Source organism: Arthroderma uncinatum (genome assembly GCF_011692745.1).
Source record: "Arthroderma uncinatum strain CBS 119779 chromosome Unknown scaffold3, whole genome shotgun sequence".
NCBI lineage: Eukaryota > Fungi > Ascomycota > Eurotiomycetes > Onygenales > Arthrodermataceae > Arthroderma > Arthroderma uncinatum.
Genome location: NW_022983865.1, coordinates 3,570,857 through 3,598,742, shown reverse-complemented (window position 1 = coordinate 3,598,742; position 27,886 = coordinate 3,570,857). Strand labels below are relative to the sequence as shown.

The 27,886-nt window shown below is 47.2% G+C and overlaps 6 protein-coding genes across 6 annotated transcripts; 3 read left to right on the top strand and 3 right to left on the bottom strand.

Moving 5' to 3' along the window:
• Positions 1-630: 630 nt before the first annotated feature.
• Positions 631-4,596, top strand: GIQ15_04838 (transcription initiation factor TFIId 127kD subunit; the record flags this gene model as incomplete). The annotated part of the gene is made up of 4 exons (XM_033552255.1): positions 631-2,967; positions 3,021-3,389; positions 3,450-4,238; positions 4,309-4,596. The coding sequence occupies 4 exons, from the start codon at positions 631-633 to the stop codon at positions 4,594-4,596; spliced, it is 3,783 nt and encodes a 1,260-aa protein (XP_033405985.1).
• Positions 4,597-5,872: 1,276 nt separating this feature from the next.
• Positions 5,873-7,150, top strand: GIQ15_04837 (uncharacterized protein; the record flags this gene model as incomplete). The annotated part of the gene is made up of 2 exons (XM_033552254.1): positions 5,873-5,954; positions 6,024-7,150. 2 exons carry the CDS (start codon positions 5,873-5,875, stop codon positions 7,148-7,150), a joined length of 1,209 nt encoding a protein of 402 aa, XP_033405984.1.
• Positions 7,151-9,613: 2,463 nt separating this feature from the next.
• GIQ15_04836 (short chain dehydrogenase family protein) lies at positions 9,614-10,832 on the bottom strand (the record flags this gene model as incomplete). Its single annotated transcript, XM_033552253.1, has 5 exons — positions 9,614-9,877; positions 9,940-10,011; positions 10,085-10,182; positions 10,249-10,680; positions 10,739-10,832. 5 exons carry the CDS (start codon positions 10,830-10,832, stop codon positions 9,614-9,616), a joined length of 960 nt encoding a protein of 319 aa, XP_033405983.1.
• A 360-nt stretch (positions 10,833-11,192) lies between these two features.
• GIQ15_04835 (uncharacterized protein) lies at positions 11,193-12,145 on the top strand (the record flags this gene model as incomplete). The annotated part of the gene is made up of 3 exons (XM_033552252.1): positions 11,193-11,226; positions 11,562-11,689; positions 11,747-12,145. The coding sequence occupies 3 exons, from the start codon at positions 11,193-11,195 to the stop codon at positions 12,143-12,145; spliced, it is 561 nt and encodes a 186-aa protein (XP_033405982.1).
• Positions 12,146-12,235: 90 nt separating this feature from the next.
• On the bottom strand, positions 12,236-13,939 carry GIQ15_04834 (COP9 signalosome complex subunit 1; the record flags this gene model as incomplete). Its single annotated transcript, XM_033552251.1, has 4 exons — positions 12,236-13,315; positions 13,388-13,542; positions 13,751-13,795; positions 13,870-13,939. 4 exons carry the CDS (start codon positions 13,937-13,939, stop codon positions 12,236-12,238), a joined length of 1,350 nt encoding a protein of 449 aa, XP_033405981.1.
• A 1,184-nt stretch (positions 13,940-15,123) lies between these two features.
• GIQ15_04833 (zinc finger protein) lies at positions 15,124-17,441 on the bottom strand (the record flags this gene model as incomplete). Its single annotated transcript, XM_033552250.1, has 2 exons — positions 15,124-16,547; positions 16,934-17,441. The coding sequence occupies 2 exons, from the start codon at positions 17,439-17,441 to the stop codon at positions 15,124-15,126; spliced, it is 1,932 nt and encodes a 643-aa protein (XP_033405980.1).
• Positions 17,442-27,886: the final 10,445 nt, after the last annotated feature.

The window sequence follows — 27,886 nt, the reverse complement described above, 5'->3', positions numbered from 1 at the left end:
GAACTTACCGGCAAGCTTCCTGATAGAGTCCATGGTAAAATACCTGAGAACTCGTGCAAGGCCAAGGCTAAGCTTCAAAACATGCTGAGATTTGAACTGATCGAAGCCGACAAGCACTTCTTCCTGCGTCTTCTCTCTTGAGAAAAACGAAGCCGTTGAAGTCGATCAAGTGCTCAAAAAATGTTCGTGGGGTAGAGAAAAGTAAAGGAGAAAAGTCAAGTCACGAGACCAGCACGGACATGTGAAAATATCACGTGGCACTCATCTGGCGCTAAGCCTCTTAAGGACTAGCGGTGTTTGTGCGCATTTCAATGATCGCGAAGCTCGAACTTGCGTATTGAAGGAGAAAAGGGTGAATGAGAGCTTCACCAGCCCAACAATACCGCCGTGTTCTTTTTTAGCTCATTGATAATGGTCCCCCGTGTTCGCTGCATGTGTTGGGCTTGTTAACCGGTCTTAGATTCGCCTTCACTGCTCTCCTTCACCAATGCTATTGCAGGATTTGCTCACCCGGTTGGGCAGACTCGCAACTAAGCAGCACTCCGTTCACGCCCCCATCCATACGCGATATGATACTGCCGCCATATAACGGCCGATAGGAGAACTGTTCTGAGACTGGGCGCGCGGATCATGATGCCGGGACTGGTCGAAACACATGGTGTTCCACCTCCGCCGGTGCTGGGATACTCAGTTAGCCATCAGAAAGTTGAGCTTGATATCGATTTCGCCAGCCGGAGCTTGAAGGGGAAAACCGAGATTACCATCCATCCGGACCACAAGGACCTGAGGCTCATCCGTTTGAATTTCCGTCAGGGCCAGCTGAAGCGCATAACCGTGGGTGGGAGGGCAGCTACGACCAAATATGTCGACCCATACGACGCGCTACAACTGTATGGCACTCAGTACCACCGAAAGCTTTCCTCGAAGGTGGACGCCCTTTTGAAAACGCCCCCGGAACCGGAGTTGGTAGTGACGATACCGAAAGCTGTTCGCATAGAGGAACTCGATCCGTTCTCGGTCGAGGCGCAAACTCAGCTGTCATTACGGGCTACTTCGGGAGGCGTCAGCGGGGCCGGCGGTGCGGAGGATGTGGCAGATAGCGGGCGTGTTACTGAGGCCTCTCTTCCCAGGTTTACCGCGATAACGATATACATGGAATTTACGATCGAGAAACCAAGAGATGGGTTCCAGTTTGTGGGCGTGGAGAGCCGTGACTTGCGGTATCCACATGCGTTTACCGCTAATTCTTCAGATACTGGGGAATCATGTTGCTTGTTCCCCTGCGTGGATGACATGTCTTCTCGAAATACCTGGGATGTCTCGATAAGGTGCCCTAGAACGCTGGGAGATGTACTTTCCAAATCATCCGAGGCCCCGATTGTGAACGGTACCTCAAAGCGAACAGATAGCTCGAGGAACACGGGGCTTTCGGCAGAAGATGCGGCGTTGGATATGGTTGTTGCCTGTTCGGGGGACATGACGGATGACATCGTTGACCCTAAGGACCAAACTAGGAAGACCGTGTCATTCTCCTGCAGTTCACCACTATCGGCTCAGCAGATTGGATTTGCAATTGGACCGTTCGAATACGTTAACCTATCCCAGTTTCGCGAAAGTGATGAGGATGATCAACTTGGCGCAAATGCTGTTCCCATCCATGCTTTCTGTCTTCCTGGAAGGGCGGAAGAAGTGAGGAATACATGTCTACCGATGGCAAAAGCTGTCGACTTTATCTCACTAACTTACGGCTCCTATCCGTTTGCCAGCTACAAGCTATGTTTCGTTGATGACCTTCGCACAGATACCCTACCCGCGGCGGGGCTATCAATATGCAGTGACCGCATACTCTTCCCTGAAAATATTATTGACATGATGTATGATTCAACGAGATGCATAGTCCATGCGTTAGCATGCCAGTGGGTCGGTATCAGTATCATCCCAAAAGAACCAACGGATACTTGGGTGATTGTCGGTATAGCTTACTACATCACTGACACGTTTATGAAAAAAATTGGCGGAAACAACGAATATAGATTTCGACAGAAAATGATGGCAGACAAAGTTTGCGACTTGGATGTTTTGCGACCGTCTCTCTGGGATATGGGAGCCATTCTCAAGATTGACCCCTCTGAGATGGAATTTATCTCATTAAAGGCGCCGCTTGTCCTCTACATCCTTGAACGCCGACTTTCCAAGGCAAGCGGTAAGGCCACCGTCTCCCGAATTATATCTCGAATCTTTCTAAATGCACGAATGGGTGATATCCCGAACGGCGAACTTACATCGGCGCATTTTCAAAAACTGTGTGAACGCCTAGGCCACACCAAGCTGGACTCCTTCTTCAACCAATGGGTTTATGGAGCTGGTTGTCCGCGGTTTACGGCTAGCCAAAGATTCAACAAGAAGAAACTCGTGGTTGAGATGATGATATCTCAAGTTCAAACAGAACAGCCAACCGCTCGAGACCTCGAGCGATCTACCTTTATGAGGGACGTTAAAGAGGAGATCCGCAATGTATATGCGGGTGCTGTGCAGCATGTGTTCACAGGGTCAATGACCATTCAAATTCACGAGGCAGATGGGACACCTTATGAGCATATTGTTGAGATCAAAGAGCCGGTCACGAAGTTTGATATCCCCTATAATACAAAATATAAGCGCCTCAAACGAAATAAACGCCAGAAAGAACGGGCTGCGGCAATGTCGGGTATGGATCCTAATATTGAAGCTCAAGATGACGTGTTGCTTTATTGCCTGGGAGACGTGCTACAGTCAGATGAAGATATGGAGAAATGGAAACTCGTTGAGTGGACTAAAGAAGACGAGAGTCGAATGGGCCAGGAATCCTACGAATGGATTAGAATGGATGCCGACTTTGAATGGATATGTAAAATGTCCCTCGGTATGCCTGGATATATGTACCTGTCCCAGCTGCAACAGGATCGTGACGTGGTTGCACAACTCGAGGTAAGCCAGCTTTATAGGTCAGATTTTGTATACATGAAGCTAATAATTTTCAGTCAATACAACATATGGCTGCACAGCGAGAGCATGCTCTTATATCGACCATTTTTGTTCGCACAATTTTAGACCGGCGATATTTTCATGGAATCCGAACGGCTGCCACCAAGGCCCTTGTCAAACATGCTAAGCAAGAGGTCGATTGGATTGGCTTGTTTCATCTAGAAAACGCATTCCAGGAGCTATACTGTCTGCCAAATTCGTCTATGGCTCGTTCAAACGATTTCTCAGACCGAGCATCATATGCTGTGCAACTTGCGCTTATTGAGGCTATTGCAGAAGTGAGGGATGATAATGGTACAACGCCAGTGAGAGTGAAGCAATTTCTATATGAGAAACTGAAATTCAACGACAACTCCAATAACGAGGTATGTTTTACTCCGGACACATGCTAAATTTATATTTGGTAAATAACTAATGTATGTTAGTTCTCTGATTGTTTCTACATTTCCACTCTCCTCAAATCCATTTGCAACGCTTTACTTGGGAGACGAGAAACTAGTTCCAACGATGTGGACTTCGATATCAACAGAGAGATCGAACGTCAAGCAGAGGACCAGCTAGATAAAGACTGTATTGCCGAGATTGATCGATACCGACGAATCGACGAGTGGGCGGGTTCGTTTAAAAATATCTTCTCAAGAACGTCACTTGAATGCCAAAAACGACTCATGAAGGCAAATGTACTAGACATTGACCTCGTTCAGTTGGTTCAGTACACCCGTGCCGGAATCTTGGAAGAATTAAGGCTAAAGGCGTTCGAGATGCTGTTGGAATTTCGACTGTTCGAACATCCAGAGCTGATAACATGGTTTATATACAATATGTCCGCAGATCCTTCCCCTTGGATCCGACGCAACCTTTATCGCTTATTCGGCGAGGCACTCGCGACGATTGCATTTGGCACCGAAGCCGAGCCTTCCGGCTCGTTGATAAACGATTCGCTCGTGATCGAACAAGAATCTTCGACGGAAGCCCGACAACTTCAGCTGGCGAGAAGACAAACGGTCCCAGGAGCATTAGATGCCTTGAAACAGGAACTTGGCGCGAATAAAGCTTTAAAGGAGGCACTATGGGCTGCATGCAACTCGCCACGCACGAGTCTCGTCGAGCTTTGTGATTTCGTTTACTTGGTCGGCGCTTTATACCACCCCGTTGACCACGCGATGGTCAAGTTAAAGTACCCTCGCTACTGGAAGACTCAGCATTTAGGAAATGTAAGATTTACAACTCACCGTCTAATTAATCGTCTACTTTTGATATCAACTAACATATTTTGTTTTCAAGGGCAAAATGAAATTTTGGAAAACGAACCGTTTCCGCACACGTCCAATTGGCAGTACAAGCACGTTGAAGCCTAGCGCTGCGCCGTCATCTACTCAACCAGTGAAGAGGAAGCGCGAACAAGATATGAATGGCGCGCCTCCACCTCTCAGCCATAAAGTGACACTGAAAATCCCTAAGCTGGGCTCGGTGTCCGCCGCATCATCGCAACCACCCCCATCTTCAACTACCAAACCAAAGATTAAATTGAAACTTAAGACCAAGAGTTCAAGTTTTTCTCCCGCCCCATAAATGCGCGTTCAGGTCTTTTTAACTATCATAATTATCATTATTTCGCGCCGCTTGCCATATTATCACATTCATCTTTGACGGCGCTCGGAACCCGGATAGTGGGCTGGTTTATCATCGGATAGGTTATGAAAATGGCGCAACGGGAGGAAGAGGCTGGCTTCTGGTTCCTGGATTTGCTCCTATTACTTTTTTACTTTAAATCGACAAAAATCACAACGCGAGAGGCATGGAGTTTGGTTTATGGGGAGGATCTAATTTTCCTGCATATCATATCTTTTTTCAAAGCAGTGTAACACTTATACTAGTAATAACAATTCTTTTAAATGTTATTCCCTGGCTTCCCATTTTTGTATTTCATTCCCATTTCAAAGCATGATATGTGACCTGCCTGGCATAAAACTCCGTTGCATTAAAACGACGAAACAGGTATTCGGGAAACGGATCAAATAGCTGATTAATTCTGATGTATTATCCCACCCAATCCGAATGAACTCTCCGAGACGAACAAAAAAGGAACGGAACGCGCGCATGCGTTTGAAAAGCTGCTATCACCGATCACCGATACGTTCCAGCGCCTAGAGAGCAACCTGGTTAGCAATGTTCCCCGCGTAGTATATTCACTTTCGTTTCTAGGAAAGCACAAACCTCTAGCATGACCACCGAATTTCCACGGATAACCTATACGTAAATCATCCTTAGCTTCTGGTATGGCGTTCGTTTGTATGGCATTCTATTCCTTACCACCATGCCCAGCGGAACCTTTTCACCTCCATTCTTCTCCTCAACAGCTTCGTCCAAGACGATATTCATGAAGACCTACTCCAACGTTAGGCTAACCATGCATTTGCGACAGGCCACAGAGTATTGAGAGCACTATACATCATAACCTCGAAGAACTCCGAGAACTTTGCGATTGCCGTTCAGTTGGACAAACAACCGCTTCTCCATATACTATCATGCGGTGGACAATTAGCTCCTCCTCCACATCATGCTTGCGAGCAAGGACGTCCGGCTTACCTTTTTCAACTCCGGCTGAGCTTGAGGCATCTTGAAATATTTATCTTCGTCAATTGGTTGTAGAGCTCCTGTCTCGACAATTGCATATTTCAATGTTCTGGTGGAGGAACGCGATAAGAAGGCCGGAGCGGAAAAACCTTGCCCCGTGATATCGTGCTTCATGGATACACACGCAATCTGTAGATATTCTCCAGCTACTATTCAATATAAATGGTGACCTATTCGGAGTTTAGGTGTTTATTTCAAGTTAGACACCGGTATGAGCTCCTCTTTTGCGAGCCGGCGCAAGGCCCGGCGGATTGGCGCAGATGATGAAGAAGCCGACGCGAATGCAGAGCAAGGTAGGCTTATATCTTTACCTTCTAATGGAGCTACTTTGATGAACGAACAAACTGACCTTTTATAACCAGAGCCTGTTGTTCGGAAGCCGTCTTCTAAACCAAAGAAGAAATCCAAGTTACACCTCTCTTTTGGGGCCGGTGGGACTTCTATGACGGACGACGTTTCTGACGAAGGAGAGGTCGTCATTCCAAAGAAAACGGGGATAAGGCGCAATGTTTTAGAGAGATCTTCAGTCTTGAGATCCTCGAAATCGTCAGAGGCACTTCCTGTCAGGGCAGGTCGTGACGAAGACCGACCCAGCTATAGCAAAGACTATCTTCAAGAATTACGAAACTCAACACACTCTACCCCGAAGAATGTATCTCGCCCGGATACCGAAGATGAAAAGGACAAGGCTTTAGATATTGCTGGAAAGTTTGGAGAAATAGTACAATTTTCCGGGCAGTCTGCTATCCCTAGTGAAGCCGAAATCCGAGAGAAAAAGGAACGCCGAAGTCGACTTGCCAAGGAGCAAGAATACATATCTCTGAATGATACTGGGTTGGAAGATGAAGAGGATGACTGGACGTTATCCAAGAAACCACTAGAAAGCGACACAAGATTAGTGCGCGATGACGAGGATTTTGCGGAGGGATTTGATGACTATGTTGAGGACGGGCGGATAGCAATGGGGAAGAGAGCGGAGATTGAGCAAAAACGGCGCCAACGTGCAGATATGAAGGAACTTATAAATGATGCAGAAGATCTCTCTGACGATGATGATTCCGAAACGGAACGCCGAGCTGCGTATGAGTCTGCACAGACTCGCGCAGGGATGGACGGTTTAAAGAGAGATGACCGAGAAGCGGTGGCACGTCCAAAAACACCCCCTAAAATAACTTCACTTCCGACACTTGCATCGAAATTAGCCGGTTTACGAATGAGTGTAACGGCAATGGAGAATTCCAGAATGCAATTCGTCAACCGTCTCGAGGAACTCCGTAAGGAGAAAGTGGAAATCGCAGAAAGAGAGACCGAGATTCAGAATCTCTTGAAGGAGGCGGGCGAGAAGTATGAGAAACTCAGAGCGGAGGCCGGATCAACTGCAGCAACGGAGAAGCTCATTACCGGGGTCGATGTTGAGGCTGACCATGGTCTTGACAACCTTGGAGCCGTTTCTATGCCGGCACCAGGCGCTGAAATCGAAGAAGATTGAATATCGCCACGTCAAGAGTTTGTTCAGAGTAATTGTTATTCCTACAACTTGCTCCTTCCACCTTGCGGTGGTCCTGATGTAACGGAAACCACCACCTGCATGATACCTAACTAAGGTCTACTGTTGATTTGTTGCATTTTCGAAGTATCGAGATATCGGGCATTTTCACAGCCGAGGTTCTGAAGGATAAACTTGGTCATAGGACATGGCTCGCCATTTATTCCTTTCGTTCAGCCGTACGGGCACTCGTGGAAGACGAGTCAAGTTTGATAAGTAAGAGTTATTAACGCGGACCCTGATTACAACTTTGAATACCAACGTGGCCATAGGTATATGAGTTACCGTGTACGCTGGATCGAATCTCCCCTTGACAAAACCGATGGCCCTCCTCGCCTTTATCGACAATCAGATGCTACGCCTATCGAACTCTTCTTCGATCTTTTTTTCGTGGCAAACCTATCCACATTTACATCTTCGAACGATATAAATTCAATAGAAGGTGTGAGATTACTGCCCTAGTGACGACTAGCTAAGAATGCTAATGAGGATGGTAGCATTGTGGTCGTATGTTGGTTTTCTAGGAATAATATGGTTTACATGGCTCCAGGTCACTTTATTCGATATTCGTTTTGCTCGAGATTCCATTTTCGAACGAATATGTAAGGCCGTACAGCTGGCAACTATGGTAGGATTCGCGTCTGCAGGCTCTGGTTTTGCGACCCATGTTCGGCCAGATAATCTGTGGATATTCCATTCGTTCAGTATACTTTTAGCGATAAGTCGCCTGATGCTGTCGCTGGAATATTTCATCGCCTCCATGTTCTTGGCCCCATCTATGCAAACTGCCGCTACATATCTGTTCTCAGTCTCTTTATCCTTGTTTGGTGTAAGCCTTGGGTACATAGGGGTAAGACCACCATTACCCTCACCCTTCATAGATCAGTATCTAAAATATAATTACAGCTCTACTTCCTTTTCGACTACCACACTGCCACTATCGGACCATATATCTGGACTATTTGGTGGCTTATGTTCGCTGCTGAGACCATATTAGTAATGGCAAGGGCAAACCAGACATCAGGCATGGGTTTTGAAGATACACACCTTAATGTTCGGATGGGCCTCCTTACACTTATAATTATCGGTGATGGTATCATCTCGGTCACCAGGATTGTGAATAGGACTGTTGGTAACGGTTGGACCCGGTGGTCTTTCGTTCATATACTCGGAGTCACAACTTCAGTGGTAGGAATCCACCCCCAGTCCACAATATTCTTCATAGAAAATTTGAGAATCTAGAATCTAACAAATGGATATAGTATTTATTATGGCAGTCATACTTCGATATCACGCCAGGAGAAAAGCTAGGAAAGATTCGACAACAGATATGGACTTGCTTGCATTTCCCGTTACACGTCATCCTGATTCTTTTATCGGAGGGCACACAGATCCTAGCACTAACTCTCGATGTGTCACTAAAACTAAAGCGTTTACGCGATACGATTCTGTCCGCCTGCGACATCCCACGCCCCAGTGCCTCAGATGCAATCGATTCCCTCAATAGCACGATTGCAGACATGCGGATAAACTTCAGCCGTGGGACCTTGAGAGAGAAGTATAACATTGAAAGTCTCTTATGGGTCCTAAGGCGTCATTCTCGTCTCTGCGCATCAACAGCGGGAGAAGGTTCTCTCAACATGGTGAGATCTCATGATATAATGGGAAATGTTACAGTGGCACTCTTTTTAAGCATGGGTATCACCCCTCCAGAAGGCCATACGGTCTCAAGGAGTGATCACTTATTAACGATGTATCTCAAACTTCTTGGTTTTGTCTTCCTGTATTATTTTGTCGTGGCCTCGCTCGCCCTGTTCATGTTCGCTATTTTTGTCTTCCTGGTTTATCACGGTCCAGAGAAAAATATTTATAGAATTGGGGCCACAACTACCCGGGCGGTCCTAGGGCTTTCCTTGCTCAGCATCATCGCCTTTGTGGCCAATTTTGACTTGACTTATAAGTTCATGACCAATCCCATGATACTGTTTACAGTAACGTTGTCATTACTTATAGGTATGATCTTCCTGCTCATCATAAATCAGGTTGTCTGTTGTTCTAACCCATCTTACCTCTTCTAGGTCTTTTGAGCGACCAACTATGGCATCGACTAGCTCTTCAAGACGCAAGCTCGGAGATGGAAATTAATGAAGAAATGGGGCCAACAGCAACCTCTCTGCCCCCTAGCCAGTTCTAGCACTAGCCATAGGGTTGTGTATGAACCTTTCTTAAAGAGGACTTTACCTATGAACGAAGTAGATACGGACTTAGTTCAGATAGGGACATTAAGATACGAGCTCTTAATGAATTCATTAGCTCCTTTTATCAATCATATCTGAACCTCTTATGCATTGGGGTTCATGATAACCTTTACAATATAATATATTATATAGGTAAACAAAGAACCGATTAAATCTTCGAATCCGCCTTCTCCTTGCGCCGCAAAAGTGTGGAATCCCTTCGTTGACCTTCGTCATCCTGCTCCTCGACCTCAAGAACCGGAAGATTTTGTGGCATGATTCGTCGTGATTGAGAACCAGGAACGACAGAATAAGACGAAAAATCAGTGAGACCGCAGTGTTCGCGTAAGAAGTCTTCGTCTAATGCCAAAAGGCCATTGACAACAAAGGTTGGAGATTTCAACATGGCAAGAATGGCATCAGAGAAGATCGTCTAATGGATCAAGTTAGTTGCGCTGGGTAAGGCACATTATTAAGGGGTCGAGGAAGATTTACTGGTTTGCGGAGATTTTTCAGAGCCGATGGATCGAGCTTTGTGTCCCGTTGAGTTGCTGCGGATTCGATCGCCTATACATGATGGATTCGTAAGTTCATGAGACCCGAAGGTTGTAGTCCAAATTGCGTCTTGGTTGATGCTTACAACAGCCGGCCAGATGCTTGTGATTGCCATTTCATGTCTCTTTTGCCGAATAAAATCCATCGCCAGTCCCTTTGTCAGAACGCTCATTCCAACCTTACCTATAAGGCAGATATCAGTCCAGTTGGCTCATGGCCGATACGTTGTGACGAGTGTGAACAACTTACCCATGGCATATGCCGTCTTTCCCCTGAAGAACCGAGAATATATCGGGGGAGAGACAACTATAATCCTTCCCTTCCATCCATTCTTTTCAAAATAAGGAAGAGATGCATGAATGCTAGCATAAAGTCCCTCCGGATTGACTTGTTGCATCAACATGAATCGTTTAACTGGTGTGTTTTCAATGGATGACCACCATATCGCACCGGAGTTATAGACAAGGACGTCTAGCCTGCCATACAATTCCTCAGCAGTCCGTTGGACAAGATTCTTAACAGCCTCAACATCCCGGGTATCGACTGGGAGCGCAAAGGCTTCACCTCCAGACTCATTTATTTCTCGAGCTACCGTGTTGATAGTCGACTGCTGTGAGTTTGGATCTGGTGGAAATGGAACTGTTTTGGCGGCATCTGATGTGGTTTTGGCCGCAATAACAACTGCAGTGAAAGCCAGTTAACCAATTTACAAGACCATCTAGTAGAGTTAAAAACAAACCGGCATATCCCTCTTTTGCCAGGTCGATTGCAATCTGCCTTCCAATGCCTCGGGAAGCACCGATGACGAGTGCGACTGGCTTGGATTCTTCCATAGTTAAGATCTCTTCACCGATGAACGATGAACACCGTACGGGAATGGGTTAGCTGGCAGGAGTATATATTGGCTCGTAGATGGCCTTATTGATTATATTACTGACATAAATAGTCAAAGGCGGTTCTTTATAACCAAGTGTTGAAGACCTAGGTATGTAGATAATGGTTCTGGTTTGGCCGGTTCGGCAGTTGTAAAGTTGAGTAATCCGGACCTCGGCATCTTCGAGCTTCCCCAGCTTTACCTTAAGGCCGACGACCTTCGACAGGCCAATATGAGCTATCTCAAGTTCTTTTGATGTTCAGAGTTGAATTGTTTCCATAGTCACTTATTGTCATCCACTGAATCGCTGTAATTCAAAATGGGAGGCAAGATTGAAGTATACGTTGATTGCCGTATGTCTACCAAACTCATCCCAGCTTCATTGCAAAGTGTATGAGAGCCCTTCAGCTAGCTGACAATGCTCATTAGCTTCTCCATACTCCTATTTCGCGTTTCTCCATCTCCTGAGAAACCGTGAAGCTCTGGCATCTTATGGGGTTGAGATAGAGTAAGTCCTGTTTCATGTCCGATCGAGAAGAAGTAATCACAGCTAAGGGATGATATCAAAATAAGCGTGCATCCAGTGTTCCTAGGTGGAATAAATGTAGGCTCAGGTATAAGCGAATTACCCCTACGATGGACTATTTTTATATCCGAATGACGTTCTAAATTATATCTGTTAATATAGGCAACAAACCGCCATGGACTCTCCCAGCCAAAGCAGCGTATGGGCAGTTCGACAGAGTCCGAGCATCGAAGCACTTTGGAGTTGATGATTTCGAAGTCCCGCCATTCTTCCCTCCTCTAACTATTCTGGTACGAAATCCCTAGCTGCTGCCATTTTTGATGCGTCGACTAACGTCTATCTAATAGCCACAACGATGCGCGACGTATATTAAACAAAACTACCCGCGCGATCGCTTTGAGAGTACATTCCTGCTATACTGGCAGTATATGTTCTTCAAACACATCGACCTGAGCAAACCCGAGGGCATGATCGAGCTGCTCAAGGAAGCCAAATATTCGAGCCAGGAAATTGAGCGTATCCTAGCATCTACGAAGACTGACGAGATAAAAAAGGCACTGACGGATAGGACCCAGGAGGCGTTGGATAGGGGTGCGTTTGGGGCACCATGGTTCTGGGTTAAGAATAATGAAACAGGGAAGGAGGAACCATTTTTTGGCAGTGATAGGTTTCATTTTATGTGGGAGTTTTTGGGCGTGCCGTTTGATGATGTGAAGATTAGACCAGCGCAAAAGGCGAAGATGTGACGATTCAGTGTAGACGAATTCTCATACACATGACCATGGGTCGTAAGTAATGCCATTTGCACAAATGCTACGTCTAGAGGTGTATCTTGTCTATCTATCACCAAACGCTGCTCCCAACTTTGCTGCAATGCCCTTTCGAGACCCAGCCTTAAGGTGTTGTTCTTGATCCTCAAGGCTAGCCGCTTGCGCTATAGCGATTGCATCTGCCTCGTTTCTGATGCCATATCCTTGAGTACTCGGAACTTCCAACCCGGCATTCAAAACATTGATGCGCAAGAGCTGCATGTGCGCATTCTCCATATACTCTCTCATAGTCTCCAGCGCATCCTGGTGTAATTTCTCCCTCATCAGCGTTTGTCTAGTGACGATTACACCCTTTTCAAAATCCATCCTAGCATCCAGAGTTCCACTTTGGATAAGGCCGATTAATTCTGACACAAATGGACCATTTGGGTTGATCAATCCCTGCTCATTCCTGACTTGCTCCTTGGGTGAGAATATTTTAGCCATACCATCAAGCGTCACACGGCTAAAGGGAATGATGTACTGTTGTATTGCCTTTGTGCGGATGCGCATGTATAATACCCGAACATGTTTCTGTAGATGTAAGTCAAGTAGATAATCAGCTCGGTAAGCTTCCAAGATATCTAGACAAAGCCGAAATTTAGAAGCGCAGAAGAAGGAAATGGCTTGGCGGATGTGAGGTTCTAGCTCAAGGAAGCTTCGGAACGGCTTGTTTTCAAGAACCTGTTTGGAAAGTTCCATTCGGTCCATCGAGGCTAGAGCACAGAGCCCTCCATAGACTGCTACATCATTTGGTGAGATTACTTCCTTGTAGTTGCCTCCAAGCGCTGGGTCAGTTAATAGGAATGTCTTCGCTGCTTCAAGGTAGGATCCCGTTGCGAGTTGAGATAGGGCCATCGATGTGAAGATCTTCGCCTTACTCTTCGATTCATCTTCCGGTTTAAACTGGAGGCTGCGTAATCGATGAATGTTCGCTTGGACACCAAGCCAGTCACCGCGATCGACAGCAACAATAATATTTTTAAAAAGCATCGAGGCAATATGGGAGGTTGTAGTGCAAAAGTCCCTCATCCTTGTGAATGCGTGCGAGGCTGCAGTTAAATCGCCTATCTGGTGGTAGTGGTGGCCAAGGTCCTCGTTTCCCATCTAGAAATTGTTAGGATGGAACGTGAAATATAATATAAGGAAAGATAGATGGAGAAGCCCTGTGGAACTCACTCGAATGCTCTCCTTGATCAAGTTGTTTTTATACCCCTTCAGTTCACGTTCTAACCGGTTCGTATCAGCCTTGACAACTTTGGTCGTATGATTTATCCATTCTGTGTCGAGTATGGCCTCGCTATCTGAAGGAGCAACACGGCTCAGAGCCTCCACTGCATTTTCATAGCATCTGACATCTTTTCCAGATTTGGCTTCTGTAACAGCCATCTTCAAAGCATCCACAGAAAGATAACTCGAGCAAGTTCCAATGAGATATAACCGGGCGAATTTGGTCCTTCCTATCCAGTTGAAAAATCAAAAGAGTTAGTCTCAACGCTACACAGGCAAATGATTTTCAACTAGGACGGAATAGTGGTGTACCGGTATAATTCGAAATGTAGGATTCAAGATCAAATTTGGGGGGTTCTACATGGCGCAAATGGTTAGTTAACCAGTGATGCACAAGATTATATCAAGTATCTTCGTAAACAAGGGTGTACCGTCAACAGTAATGCCAGGCGAGCTTCCCGTGGGATTTCGACCTGGGTTCTCCCCGCCTTCTATATCCATTGCTGAACTGGCTGCACTGCTGGCAGCTTTGGTTCGGAATGATGGTTCCATAATTTCGTTTTCTATGTTCGCTCGGCCTAAAAATGATGTCCGGGTAGAGCTGATTGACGGTGGCCGATGGGAGGTGGGATGACAGCAGGCGGAGAGTGAAGGCTCGGCAAGAGCCAGGTCCGTGAGCTCACTCTTTAGCTGGTATCAGATAGGAACGTCTTTTTGAGGCTATTTATTGATAGACTGGGTTCTGTGCCAAATTATGGAGTTGTTAGCAGGTCGGCCTCATCACAGCACTGTTTGTTGATAAAGCGGTAGAACGCGGGGAGCGCCAGGTCGGGTGGTCTTCAGTGAAATCATTTGCCAAGAAGAAGGGAATACGTACAAATCCTCAGGAATAATCAAAATCAAGTTCATCAGTCATTACTCGAACCGTCGTGGATCGTAATATCATAAGATCTTGTGTTGGAACGATATAGAGTACAGATGTTGGACCTTTAGATGCGCAACAGCTCCATGGTTACGTAAGTATCTACTCCAAGTCATGTGATTATCTACTTGTTGCGGCTCTGTAAAAACACATTCTATTCAAAAACACATTCTATTCGAAAGAAGATGAGGTGATTGTGGATAATAAATAAGCATTTTCATATATGGTCATAAGTCAATTATATACCGCTGTCCCATCTTTTGGTTCCCGATTCTTTTTCCCCCTTGGAGCCCAGCCAAAACAAGAGCAAAAGAATAAGGAAACATGAAGCGCTAGCTAAGTAACGCAAGATAAATAGTAAGATCACAAATATCAAATGACGAGCGACCCTTGAAAATGCACACAAGCCAGTGAATAAATGGCAGTAAGAAATAGATAAAATGGGGTCATGAGTTAAAAGCGTAAACGATGGATGAAAATCGTAAGCATATTAAAAAAATGAAGAGCATTCTTGCTCTGGCCAAAAAAAAAGTATAAGATGCAAGGCGAAGATGAAGATGATGAGGTAGAGTGTAATGATGTAAAGAGGAATGTCGTGCCGTATTATGGAGGTGATATGGAAAATCCAATTATAGATGGGGAATATGTAAAATGCGTCCAGGTATATAGACGTATCATGTAGAAGAAGTAATGAATAATATTGGGGGGATTTCGTTTGGTGGTTCATTCCTTGGAGACACGAGGCTCCCAGAAGTGATTTTGATTATGCCATTAGATCGTCGATGTTGAGTTCGTCGCCGATTTTCATGGGATGCTCCACGATTGGGACCGCAGAGGGTCCGATAAGGCCCTCGGGTGCATTTGGATCTTTGATCCATGGGCCCTTTTCTTCGTCAGTAGCATTGTGTACTCCCTCTGATCGCTTGAGGGTCTCAATATCTAGGTCAGTGACGTATGCTTCACGACCCATGCAATCGCCGGCTGGGAGCTTGAGGCGAACCTCAAATTCGTTGTCGAGCATCATTTCGTCCTTCCATAGACGGCGAGGACCATCATAGAGACAGAGGAGACGGCGCTTCATCTTGATTTTGTTATTGGGGCAGCTCCATGAGGGGGGGTAGTTGTTTCGGTTGTTTCGTCGTCTTGAGACGGCGGGACGGTTCTTGGTAATTTTGCTGTTGGTAGAGTTGGATTTAGACAGGGCTCCTTTGGTAGAGGAGTTGGAGGAATCATTTTGCCTTTCGGCAGCCTCATCGAGGTCTTCACTTTGTTCAGTGTGAGGAGTGTTTGGGTCGAGAAGCATGTGCCGCTCCATTGTGTCGCGGACAGCCTCATCGGCAGCAACCTCGGTCAACCTTCGAGAGTTGATTGCCTCGGAAGGTTCTTCCTGCTGCACAACTCTCAAAACACAGTCGTCAAGATGCTCGTAAAACTCTTGGGCACTGGCAAAAGTTGAAGTACATGTTGAACATTTTCCGGTAGCATCCTGGCAGTAACTGGAAAGTTTCCCACCACCGGGAACGGACGGTGGTGTCTTCTTCCTACCATTTGGAGCAGATTGGTCAACACCATGCACAGTAGTGAGATGGCGCTTGAATACGTCTGCACGATTAAAGCTCTTCTCAGCAGCAGAGCCTGATCCGGGGCAGAAACCGCAAACCATAGTCCCTTTGTAATGGGTCAAGGTGTGACGGTTTTTATCGTATTTTCGAGCGAATCCCTTTAGATGGTATTCGCATGTCACAATCGGACATTTTTCAGGACGTTCCGATTGATGAGTGAGCATATGTGCCTTGAGATCTCTGAAGACACGACCGCATTCTGGATGGGGACATCTCCCTTTCTCGTTGTTATCTTCCTCGGCTTCATTTCCGATTGGGGAGGTGCGAGTGGAGTGGCGAGAGTGGATTGATGATATCGATGACCTGCGTCCTTGGAATGGTCGAGGAGTTGAGAATCTGGTTTGCTGTACGAATGGAGGGTTCACATCAAGGTTCTCCTGCTTTTGAGATGCGGGTATGGCCTGGTGTTGTTGTTGGGGGGTATGTGAGAGATGCAGAGGTGAATGAGGTGAGAGCGGAGCGAAAGCGGGTGAAGAGATGAAGGGATAATGTGAGTCCTCCTGGTAAGAGACAGCTACTCCATGGAAGTTGTTATTCTGTTGCATTGGCTGTAACAATGCAGGATCTAATACGCGCTATCAGTCTCATGCTCAACTCCAACATGGCAGACGCGCCACTTCGCCTATAAGTGGAAAGTCCATGGTAACAGATATGATGGAGGAGTAATAAACACGGGAGGGGTTATTGAGAAGGAAGACAATGAACGTGCCAAGCATTCACTGATTGTCCTTGGGCATTATGCAGCTCCTACGTCTATCACGATCCGCGGCGCCTCCACTTGCATGAAGTACACCCCGGTAGACTGTAGTCACTGATAGACGAGATAGAATATAAATCTTGCGATTGCTGGACGAGATTGGATTGCAAAACCCGTCCAACGGGCACAAGATTTATCATTTGAAGAGGAATATAGGATAGAAAGAGAGAGAGAGAGAGGTAGAAATAACTTACCCACGTAGGAAGTGGAAAATTTTTCGCTAGCATATAGCATCTCAGGATCGATGCTATTTGACACGAAGTCGTTGGGATACCCTTCACCAACCATGGCGACCTGCTCCGCACCCACGGCGACGTCGATGTCAAGCCACTGGTCCTGATAAGGCGAACCTATCGACGAGGTAGTTGCACTGGGGAGAGAGTGGGTAGAAGCCGAGGAACTAAGCGAAGAGTATTGATCGCCCGGTTGAGAGAGCGGGAGAAACTGTGGCGAGCCCGTAGGCTTTGGCGCAAGCCTTAGTTCACTTTTGGCAGGGTAGAACAATGGAGAGTCCAGGGCCAAGGGTTGCTGGAGCATAAATGGGTAGGGGTCACATGGAAGACCACTGTTGCTGCTGTATGCTCCAAATATGGCCTGTTGCTGCTGATCGAGAGAGTCTAGCTGGTTGTTAAAGGAAGACGAATCCATGGGGAATTGCTGGAGGTAAGATTGCTCGCGAGCAGGGCGCTCCAGGGCGAGCATGACGGGGTCTTGTATATTGCGTTCTTACTTCCCGTTCGGAAGACAAGAGTGATGCAAGAGAGGCGCAACAGAAGGAAAATATATAAAACCAAAACAGTAATGGGAATGTCCGTGAATTTAATTCCCTTTTTTGAGTGTCCTATATTCGCGGTAATAAGGAGTCTCGCGGATGCGTATGACCGAGGAGCAGAGTAGTGGCGCCAATAAAGCCTGGTTGGAGGAAGTTCGGTCAGCACATGAGCGATGGACGTCGTTTTGAGGAAATTGCTGCTTTCTCGATTTTTGAAGACCGAAGGTCGATCGACGAGGAGAAAAAAGCAAAAAGGGAAAGGGATATAAGGCAGAACGAGTGAAAACGGCACAAAAAGTGATGGATATGTACTAAAAGCAAGGAGTATATCGCCAAGCCAGCTTTCAGGGCGTCAAGATGAGTTGATCGATGGGCGGGCCGCACCGCTGTTTAGGCCCCAAGAGGGTGGCGAAGGCTGCTGCTTTTAAAGGGCAGCCATGATCACCCACGACAACACATCGACTTCCGGGGGGATGCCGTGAAAAGGGAAGGGAGAAGACGACTGGAGAGAGGTCGAATGCAAGGGAAAAAGAGAGGGACCGAGGGATAGGAGAACGAACCACGAAGAGCCGATCGAAAAATTGGGAGGATGCAATGCGGCGACCAATGAGCTTGCGCAAGTGGCAGCCTGAGCAGTGGACTAGAAACAAGGGCAGAAGGCGGACAGGGTCGTATTTGTGACTGATCGGTCAGTCAAGTATTTGGTCGTCCTGCTAGTTTGACGCTGAAGATCCGATTCTGAGAGTGCATATAGTACGGAGTTGCGGATTTTTGGCGACTGGGTGAGCAAGGGGAAGTATGCCCGAGAGAGGAGTGGGGGAGAAGAAAGGCGTCCTCCGGAAAGCAAGGCACTGGGAGAATATATAGATTTGATTACACAGGCAGCCTGGCGTGTCAGAGATGAATGGTGGAGAGAGGGTGGAGGAGTGGTGGAGGAAAGAGGCAGCAGAGCATGACAATTATATAAAAGCTCAGGGCAGATGGTACAGATGGAATGGAAAGACGAGCCCAGCTAGGGAACTCAATCACGATCAGGTACCACCAGGTAGCTTACCCACGAACGGGACGCTTCCACTGAGATGGGTATACGTGAGAGCATCCACTTGGCCTGCGTGCATGGGGCAGGGGAGGAGGGCCGGGGGGCAGGGCAGGGCAGGGATGCACATACATATTATCGACCTTTACTTACACTTCCTGGCCGTACAGGCCATTACATACAGAGACTTGGTTTTGGGGATACAAGGCCCTGTCTGGATAGGCGTCTGGTGCTATGTTTAGGCTCCGTACAGGCTGGCGGCTTCCCCGTCGCACGGGAAGTAACCGCGTAACAGCAATACGGGCTATCATTCATCACCATGAATCGTCATGCGGGTGTCGGAGTCTCCTTAGAGGCTAAAATGTTGCGTAGGGCTTAGACAGCGGGGGCACGGATGAACAAGCTAATCCATCGTCGTGCTTCAGTTGTGACCCTTCTGATCCTTCCAGACGTTCGTTCTTCCACGCCCAGCAAGCAGCATCACCGCCGGAACATGTTACCCAGACTCACTCGTGGCCACATGCATCTCCGATCGTGAACTCGAAGGAGTCACCAGAGACACACCAGGCATCAACCCTTAGTATTAACTTGAAGCCTTATGGCGCGGATACTTACCATGTAAAGACACGGATGGTTGTTTCAAATCCAAAATAGAAACAGGCCAATCGAGTGCCCTCCGGGGAAACTGGTCCGGCGCGCACTGGTTACTGGTTCAGACACCCGAGAGACAAGACCAGAAGACAAGACGACAAGTTCAACAACCGGCACGAACTTTGTCTATAGGCCTTTGTTTTTTTTTTTTCTCTCGTCTCGTTTTTTCTTTTTTGTTTCTCCATTTTCCTGCCAATCCTGCATATCCTATTAACATTAGTCAGAGGTAAATAATTTGGTGACTGCAAAAATACCGAGAAGAATAGAATGAGGGTAAAAAAGGGAGAACGCATGGATACCTCTCTGTCGTCCCACGTAATGTGCAACCCCGGCTATGCAGAAGCCTCCCTTCGATCTTGAAACTCCGTCCATTCCTCCGCAAGGGAAAGAGAGTTAACCTTTCTGACAGTACCAGGAGAGAAACAAAGTAACTCTTTCTCCCTCTCGCCTCCTTCACCGTCGTTCCGCAAACCCTGGTCAAAGTTTAGTAAACATTCCTGATCCACACCATCCTGTTCCCAAAGCGATAATTGGCCAGAGGTAGCCTTACGGCCTCTTTTAGTGTGCACCATCAGGTGTGCAAGGATCAAGGAGAACCGGTCAATGAACTTTTGCTGCGGTCTGCACGCAATGTTAGCAGAGAGGTGGTAAACTCTCGACCTAGCGCTGGTCTAGGCGGAGTTTCTATCAGATGCTTCCTATTCGGGACTCCTCTTGACATGGCTCGTTCCGCAATAGGCTATGTTTAGGGCCTTAGACGGTTGAACTAGGCGTGCAAGTACCCACCCAGGGATGCGATGCGTTTTACCTCGCCATTCCTCCGCCAACGTGCTGGACGGGCTAGGTGTCAATCACTGTGCCATGTTCATCCCACCCCTTTCACCGCGGGTATGGCGTATAATCATTGTTGGCATGTATATGAAGATTCGGTGAACGGCTCAAAAGCGAACACTTTCGTTTACCGGCTGCTTGTTTTTTGGCGCTTTGAAAGTCCGTCCGTGCCACCCACCCCTTCGGCTGCTCAAAAAATGGACACTTTCGGTCCTACCTAGCGAGAGATACATTGTATACATGGGAGAGACAACTTCAAGCTACCCATGAATAATCAGATCGAATATAGCATATTATTGCCAATTAGGAGTCACTTTAACTCCGTTGTTGTCCGCATGTTTTGTTCAACCTTCGTACCTCTGCGCTGGATGTGATCGCCAGTCCTATTGTTAATTTTATTCCGCCTATCTGCCATACTATGGCCCCCTTTTGGGTCGTATATTCGGAGGGCCCCGTCGACGGTAGGCGAAACCTCATAGTATCAATAGATAAAAAGGAACATGGAAAGTATGTGATGACGATTATTATCGGTGTCCACTGGATAGCCCTATCGAGGGCCCATCTAGACCCGCATATTCCTTGATGCAATATCAGTATTAGGGAGGCCCTTGAATTTTTTGATTTTCTTTTTTTTTGCTGCTTTTCGAGGTGTCAAGGAAAGACGCAGGGTGAAGTGAAGAATTAGTTCTAGAATGCATGGCAGTTGATGTCATCCTACATGGCATCATGTCGCATGTCCCAGACCCCGGGTCATAGGGCCAATTTAAGGTACATGAGACTCTAAGTATCGTACTGATCAGTAATGAACATCTCAACCAGATTGCTCGGACCGTACAGATAAATTACCGCCCAGGTGACTTTTTATGACCCTAGTATCGTCCCTGTGTACTCCGTATGATTCCATGAAACTGCATAAATATGTCTTGCTGTTTCTGATGCTTGATGTTTCCGATGTTTTCTGATGTATCTGAAGTATCCATATCTTCGTCTCGAATGATCGTACGCTTGGCTTTTCCCAAAGCTCCTGCTAGTCCACAACCTTATTGTGAAATCTGCTTGGTCCTGGCCCTAAGAGTCCAGCCACAAGAGACGCCTGCAGCCAGCTCCGTCACAAGTCGGGCCTGTAGGACAGCAATGTTGCACCTTTGATGACCAGGACGTCGTCGAGGGACCCCCCCAACCACTCATGGCCCATGTTAGCCGAATCGGCTTGCTGCCACTACTTCCCCAAAGCAGGCTAGCGAGTGTCGTGACCCCGAACTCTGCTGGCCTATCCCTTGCTCGCTTGCTCGTCCGTTCGTTGCTGGCCGGGGCCAACTGTAACTGATGTAAAGTTGTGGTGGCTTCGTTAAGTGGAGGGTTGTTTTTTTTTTCTGACGTCCTTTTTCCTTTTTGGGGCCAGCGGTGAACGTTCTGCCCACCCCCGCGCCTCCAGCCAATCAGCGCTCCAGAACGCAGCCAAGCCCCCGATAACTAAGCATTTAGTAAGACATCTTCGCACGCTGGTTGGCTGGAGCTCGGCTACTATTTTTATCTTTACCGCAACTTTATTGCCGAGGAAACTTTTGGCTTCCACGCCAGTTTTATCATTTTGATCCCATCCTTCGACAGAACTGGACGGTGTTTGCGAGATGCTACCTGGCGGAAGCCTGCAGGGAGCCATACCTGCTGGATAGGGTCATGTAGCATCGAATATTGCTATAAGAGCGGTGCTTGCATGAATCTGCCGCCGTTTGATCGCTGCTCCTCTCGGCTTGTGGTGCGCGGGGGAGCGCGGACAACAGGGGAGATCGCCCACCGTTCCATCTCAACGCGCATACAACTTACATCATACTGCTACTCTGGAGTGCTACTTCGATGCCTTCTTGCACGGATTACTCTGGATGAAACAGATATCGGCTCGTCTAGGTGTACTCCGTCCTGTGACATGCGGCTCGGGAATGAGACATTTCTGCTATTTTAGGCGGTGTTTAGAACCGTCTCTTCTCGGCAACTAGAGGTCTGTTTCCACTTCATATTATGATTCTTTCCCGTCCTATAGCCGACCAGTCTGGAGATGCTTAACTCAAGGTCCACCAAAACTTATGACTTTACGATGACAGTACTGGGAAACTCCTTACTAGCGTTTATATTGCGCCTCCTGTCTTTCTTTAATTCGGTCCACATGGCGAGCGAGCCCGCCCCCTCCCCAGGGAGGGAGAGAGCATAAATGTGGAGGGTGGAGGGTTGGCTATCATTAGCCAAAATGAGGGAAAAAAACGAAAAAAAAAAAAAAAGTGTGAAAGCCGCCATGCCTCCTTTTTGCCGTTGTGCCCGCCGAGAAGGACACGAGGATGGAGGGTAGGGCAGATAATTTACACGATACAGAGTATAATACGCTGGCAGCCTATTTGTGCTCATAGTTTTGCCTCAAGTCAAGCCGTGTTTCTTCTCATTGGTCGCCCGTGGCGGTGCTTGCAGTACATTGTCAATACCTGGTACATATAACAATGCGACTTAGTGTACATTGTCTGCCCTACACTAACAGTTTGTTGGGAGCGCCGACTTGAGCCTCATGCGAATCGTTATCTCCCCCTTTTCACCCCCAAACGTGACCATGAATGTGACCACGTAGTTCGTAATTATCCTGGAGGTAGCTCAGGGATATCGATGCTATTGAATCAATGGTGTCTGTTATGTGTCATTTCTCGTTGATCGGCACTGCATATAAGCACGTATAAGTGTGCCCTCATATATATGGAGTACGCCCATTATTGTGTCAATTAACCCCATTTTCTGCCCGATAACGCCGCGTTAATGTCCGCATAAGGGGATAAATTAGATTGCTCTCGTATCAACAACGCTTGTCCCAAGCCTTGGTACTGGGTTGGTGGAAACCGTAAAAGGGATAGGGGTGATCATCGGGGTTGACCAGCAGGGAGAGCGAGGGAAAAAAAAAAATACTTTCTTACTTACATAGAGCATCCTGCATCATGTACGCTGAATAATAAAAGAGTGATCACTTTTCTTACCGAGAGACCGGTGATCCCGCACGATCCATGCAGGATGATAAGTTCTTTTTCACCCAGGCCTTTGAAACAGGCCTCCCTATCCCTGACCGCGTATATAACGGCAAGGACAGCCGTAGGTGATAGGGCAGGCGAGAAGATTGATCATTTTGGCCGGAAAAAGAAATATGCTCGGAACGCACTGAATCGTGAGTCCGATATCACCCATAGCCCTATAGACGTTTCCACTTTTCTGGCTCAAGCTTTCAACAAATAGTCCATCCGCAATCCGGTGACAGAGCGCAGTTAAGAGTGATTCGACCCGTATCTCCGTCCCATAAGTAATCCATCATAAGGTGATACGGGCATGCTCCGGAGATCTACCCAATATTATGTCAAGACAATATCCACCAAGGAGCGAACGTCAATCGCTGGTGATCGAGCATTTTCGATGCTTTCGTACGAGCCCCATTTCCCCATGTCTGGCGCCGCACGACCCGGGGAACTAGAAGCAACGACAACAACAAAGGGCTCGCACGTACGGAGCAGAGTAAGCGCTCAATCTCCACGTCTAAATTCGTAGTCTCCTCTCGTCTCCCCTCGTCTCGTCTGCGTTCCCTCTTTCGTTTTTCCCTCGGGCTCACCGAGTGACTCGGCGCTAGGGTAGCCTGTTAGTCGTCTTTACTCGTTCGGTAACCCGTACGTCATGCCAACCCAAGCCATGCATGTTCTGGTCCAGATCGGTAGGTCGAGCGAGTTATCAATGCTGTCGAGCCGTTGAGAAAGACCCTATAGAGACGAAACGCCTGAGGGGGCCACGATAACTAATCACTCGAGCGGCTGTCAAGCTAATGGACCGGTAGGCGGATTCCGCTCGACGATAGTGCCGACTAGAGCGTAGCCACGTTAGATAGAGTCGTTCAGACCGAAGTCAATAGACGACGGTGCAGCGAAGGAGAGGAGAAGCGGTTCAGGACTCGCTCTGCCAGGCCAAAGTGTGCCTTGAAGTAGCTTGGCGGCCGCGGGAAGTGCGAGATAGGGCTGAGTCACCTGCTTTTTCTATCAAAAACACTGTACATGCATGGAGATGTATACGAGGTTTGCTGCATGGGTGAGTCGTATGTATCGTTCTTTGCCCATGTTCCGTACAGCAATACTAACGTCTTGGTACACAGACTAATGCCCGGTGCGGTGAAGGAATCGATGGAAAAAGATTTCCCATCCCTGCACCGCACTATCAGCCCTATGGTCCATCAGCCGGACATGTAGCATTACATCACGATTCTATCAATCAGACGGTGTATACGTCCGGAGTACCGCATTGTACACGGTTGCGTACGGCTGTATAATATGCACGGGGATACTGCGTTACACATGGAAGGTCGAGGAGATCTCCGAATTGGCCAATACTCGTGCCTCCGCGCTACCAACCTGCCTGTTGGTGCGCCCCAGCGTAACGATAATATCAGCGCAACGATAATTTTAACCAAAGCATCAACTTATTAAATTCATCCACACCCAACTATGCACTATATAGTGTTATTTTGGTTGCCTTCGAGATAGTTAATCGTATCTCTATCTTCGTTATATATAATACCAAACTCTTGATGCCAAGTTGGCCGATCTGCTTGGTGTTTTTGGACCAGCTGCTCCTCTGCCTTCTTCCGCTTTGCCCACTCCTTTTTTGCCTCCTCTGCCTTACGGACTTCAATATGTCGATTGGCATCCTTTACCCGTAAGGGGCCACCTACGTTCACCCTGCGACGTGTCCTTGGAGCCTTATATCGCTTGGTTGTTCGTAAAAAGTCATCGAGATCTGCCCCCCGTTGAGCACTGAGTTCCGCCTGGACAAGACTTCCTGTAAATATCTTTTGTAGCTGGCTATTGAGACGAGGAGATATCGAATCCAACTCATTTTGGACATCATCTAGACTCCTTTTTGCCTTGGTAATACAGTCCCGGAGTCGCTGTACTGTCTTCGGTGATGATAGTTGAGATGACGGGGCCGCTGGAGAAGCATCTCCATCGAACATTTGAAGCTCTGGTGTCGGACTAAGCCTCTTCTGTAAAGGCTCAAGGACTTTATTAGGATTCCATGGAATGATGCCTCTATCTGCAAAAGAGTGGATGATTGTTGCTGGTTTAAATGCCTCCTTTCGTACGCCTTCTAAAGCCACGAGGAACTCTCGCTTATTGAACTGAGAACAACCAACCCTTGCAGCCTTGTTTACTGCCTTTGAATGGTAGTGTTTATATTGCTGAAAAGGCTTCCCATCGAGCGGCTGAAGCAGGTGAGTTGTATGAGGCGGAAAAGAGTAAGGAATAATGTCATTCTCTTCGCAAAAAGATAGGAACTGGTGTGTAAGATGGGATCCGTGATTATCCATTAAGAGCATTCGATACCGGCCAACCTGTCGCTTTTTTGAATAAGTATCGAAGTGTAGTAGCCATTGGAAGCCCATCTCATCAGTTGTATACCCATTCTCGGTTGTTACAATGAAGTAGTTGCTTGGGAGGGACGTATTTAGATACCAGTCCTCCATCTGATGCTTCCCTGCAAGGATAAGGCAAGGTGGAAGAAGAGAGCCATCCGCAGCAACAGTTTCAATTGCAGTAATTAACTCGCGCGAGAACTTCGAGGAAATAACGTTATTAAGCTCCGGATAGGCTGTAATAACTATCTCTCCCCTTCCCTGGCCAACCTGGAAGCCGATTTCATCCATGTTGTAAAGGTCTGCTGGCTGGATGTGATGCTGCCTCATGGAGATCTTTAATCGATCAAAAAACGTCTGTATAAGCCCTAGATCTTCTACCTCGATCCTCTTTGGGTCCATTGGCTTCCTCTTTACCCTCTCGTAGCCTGGCAAGCGCTGGATAAACCGATATGGCCACATTTTTCCAACAATAGGTGGTTCAGTATCCGGATCTGTATGATTTCGTAGGAGGATGCTATTTGCGCAATTCTTCACCATCTCCACGGTTGGGGCATGGCCGGCACGGTCTAATTGATGAATCCACTGTTTAACTACCTTCTCCTGATCCTCCGTAAGGCATTTATTAGTTGGTTGCGTAGATAACTTCGATGGGATACCTTTTGACCGGCGGAGGAGTCGCTGATACGGAACCTCATATTCACGGGCAAGAACCGCGAGTTTTTGCTTTTTATCGCGAGAATATTGATCTAGAGCCTTTTGAATGCGTATTTCTATATCTTCTGAGCTAGATAACATATTGGTGGTTAATAAATAAAATGATGAAGTTGATAAAGTGATTATTTAAAAATAATTATCATTGCGCTGATATTATCGTTACGCTGGGGCGCACCAACAGGCAGGTTGGTAGCGCGGAGGCACGAGTATCAACATGCATGCAACCGTAGGGATAGGGGGAAGCAGAAGGGAAAACTCTCGTCTTCCCCCCCTCACCTACTGTGTTCGCAGAGCCATGAGTGCGTCTGCTCCTAATCTTGCGGTCTGTAGGAATCCCCTTTGGGCTCCTTCTCCACAGTTCGGTCTCTTTTCGTTGTCCGGGTCTCCTCGTAACTCTGACGGTCTGGCGGGATGCATGCAGAATATGGTAGTATACGGCGCTCCGTCCAATGGCAGCCACGATATCCATGGCGATCAGAACGCTCGATACGCAGCCTTGTGAGGACCCCCGACCGTTTGAATTGTTGATTAATGATCACATACGTTGCATATTCCTAGATAGTCGAACGACTTCCTGGTAGCCTATGACAGTCTTGCTCTGCCGACTCATCCAACCCTCTCCAGTTGATCGTCTGGACAACTCTATCCCTCCCTCTTTTTATCCTTTTAAGATAATGCTTTTTACTCATTTTTATATACTGCAGCTAAAATATACATATATTACTCATTATTTTTGCCCGCTTTATTGCCCTGGTAAACTTTGCAACTTGATAAAAGCGTCTAGTAAGCGAGTTAGGTTACTTTATTTACCTGCCCGCACATGTTGATATCGCAGCCAGTAAGTGAAAAAGAGGAAATAGGTATATTACTGGTTAACGAGCGCAGATGGTCAAAACTTAACGCTAGAAACGTGTTACCACCCTGTCAAGGTTATGTATATACAGGCAGATATGCCCTTGCATAGCTGATATTGAAATGTTAAAAAGCGAATGGACGGGCCATGGGAAAGGTAAAAAGGGGCGGGCAAGGAGACATCCAAGCATCCCAGAGATACTGTACATTCAAGTCTCCAATTCCCCCAAACTAATGCCCCTTTTGCTCCTGCATGCTCGTAAGGCTTGAGGCACGCATGCATGCAGCAGGGCTTAGGCCTGGCGGACGAACCAAGATGGAGCTTACCCGACCTATCGGACCATATAGTCAATAGTAGGCCTCTCCCGTCCTTTTTACTTCCCGCATCGGTGTCTTTGACTAGACGGTGGACTTCCATATACTTAGAATAAAACCTCCGGCAGAGGTACAACGTGGTACCATAGTGCACCCGCGAAGGCCAAAGTTAAAAAGGAAGAGGAAGTGGAGAGAGAAGCCGTGCGAAGGGGTCCAATTGATGGAAAAGTGAGCTTCTGCAATGTGATTCGACGCCGTGTTAAATTGCGAGCTTCCACACGAGAAAAGCTATCTAGTCTTTCGACCGGGGATAGCTATTGCGGTTGATGACACTATCAAGTATCATGGGTATTTTCGTTGCCTTGTTTTTTTCTCTTTGATTAACGGCACTGGGAAACAATAGCCAGGCAGGATCGCCCCAAGAGTCGCACCAGCGGAATCCTTCATGGATTTGTATCGGTATTTGACTAGATGGAAGCTATTGCTTCACTGACGTTAGCCGTTGATGATAGGACGGGAGTATATTGGACATGGTTGATCGGCGCGATTAACCC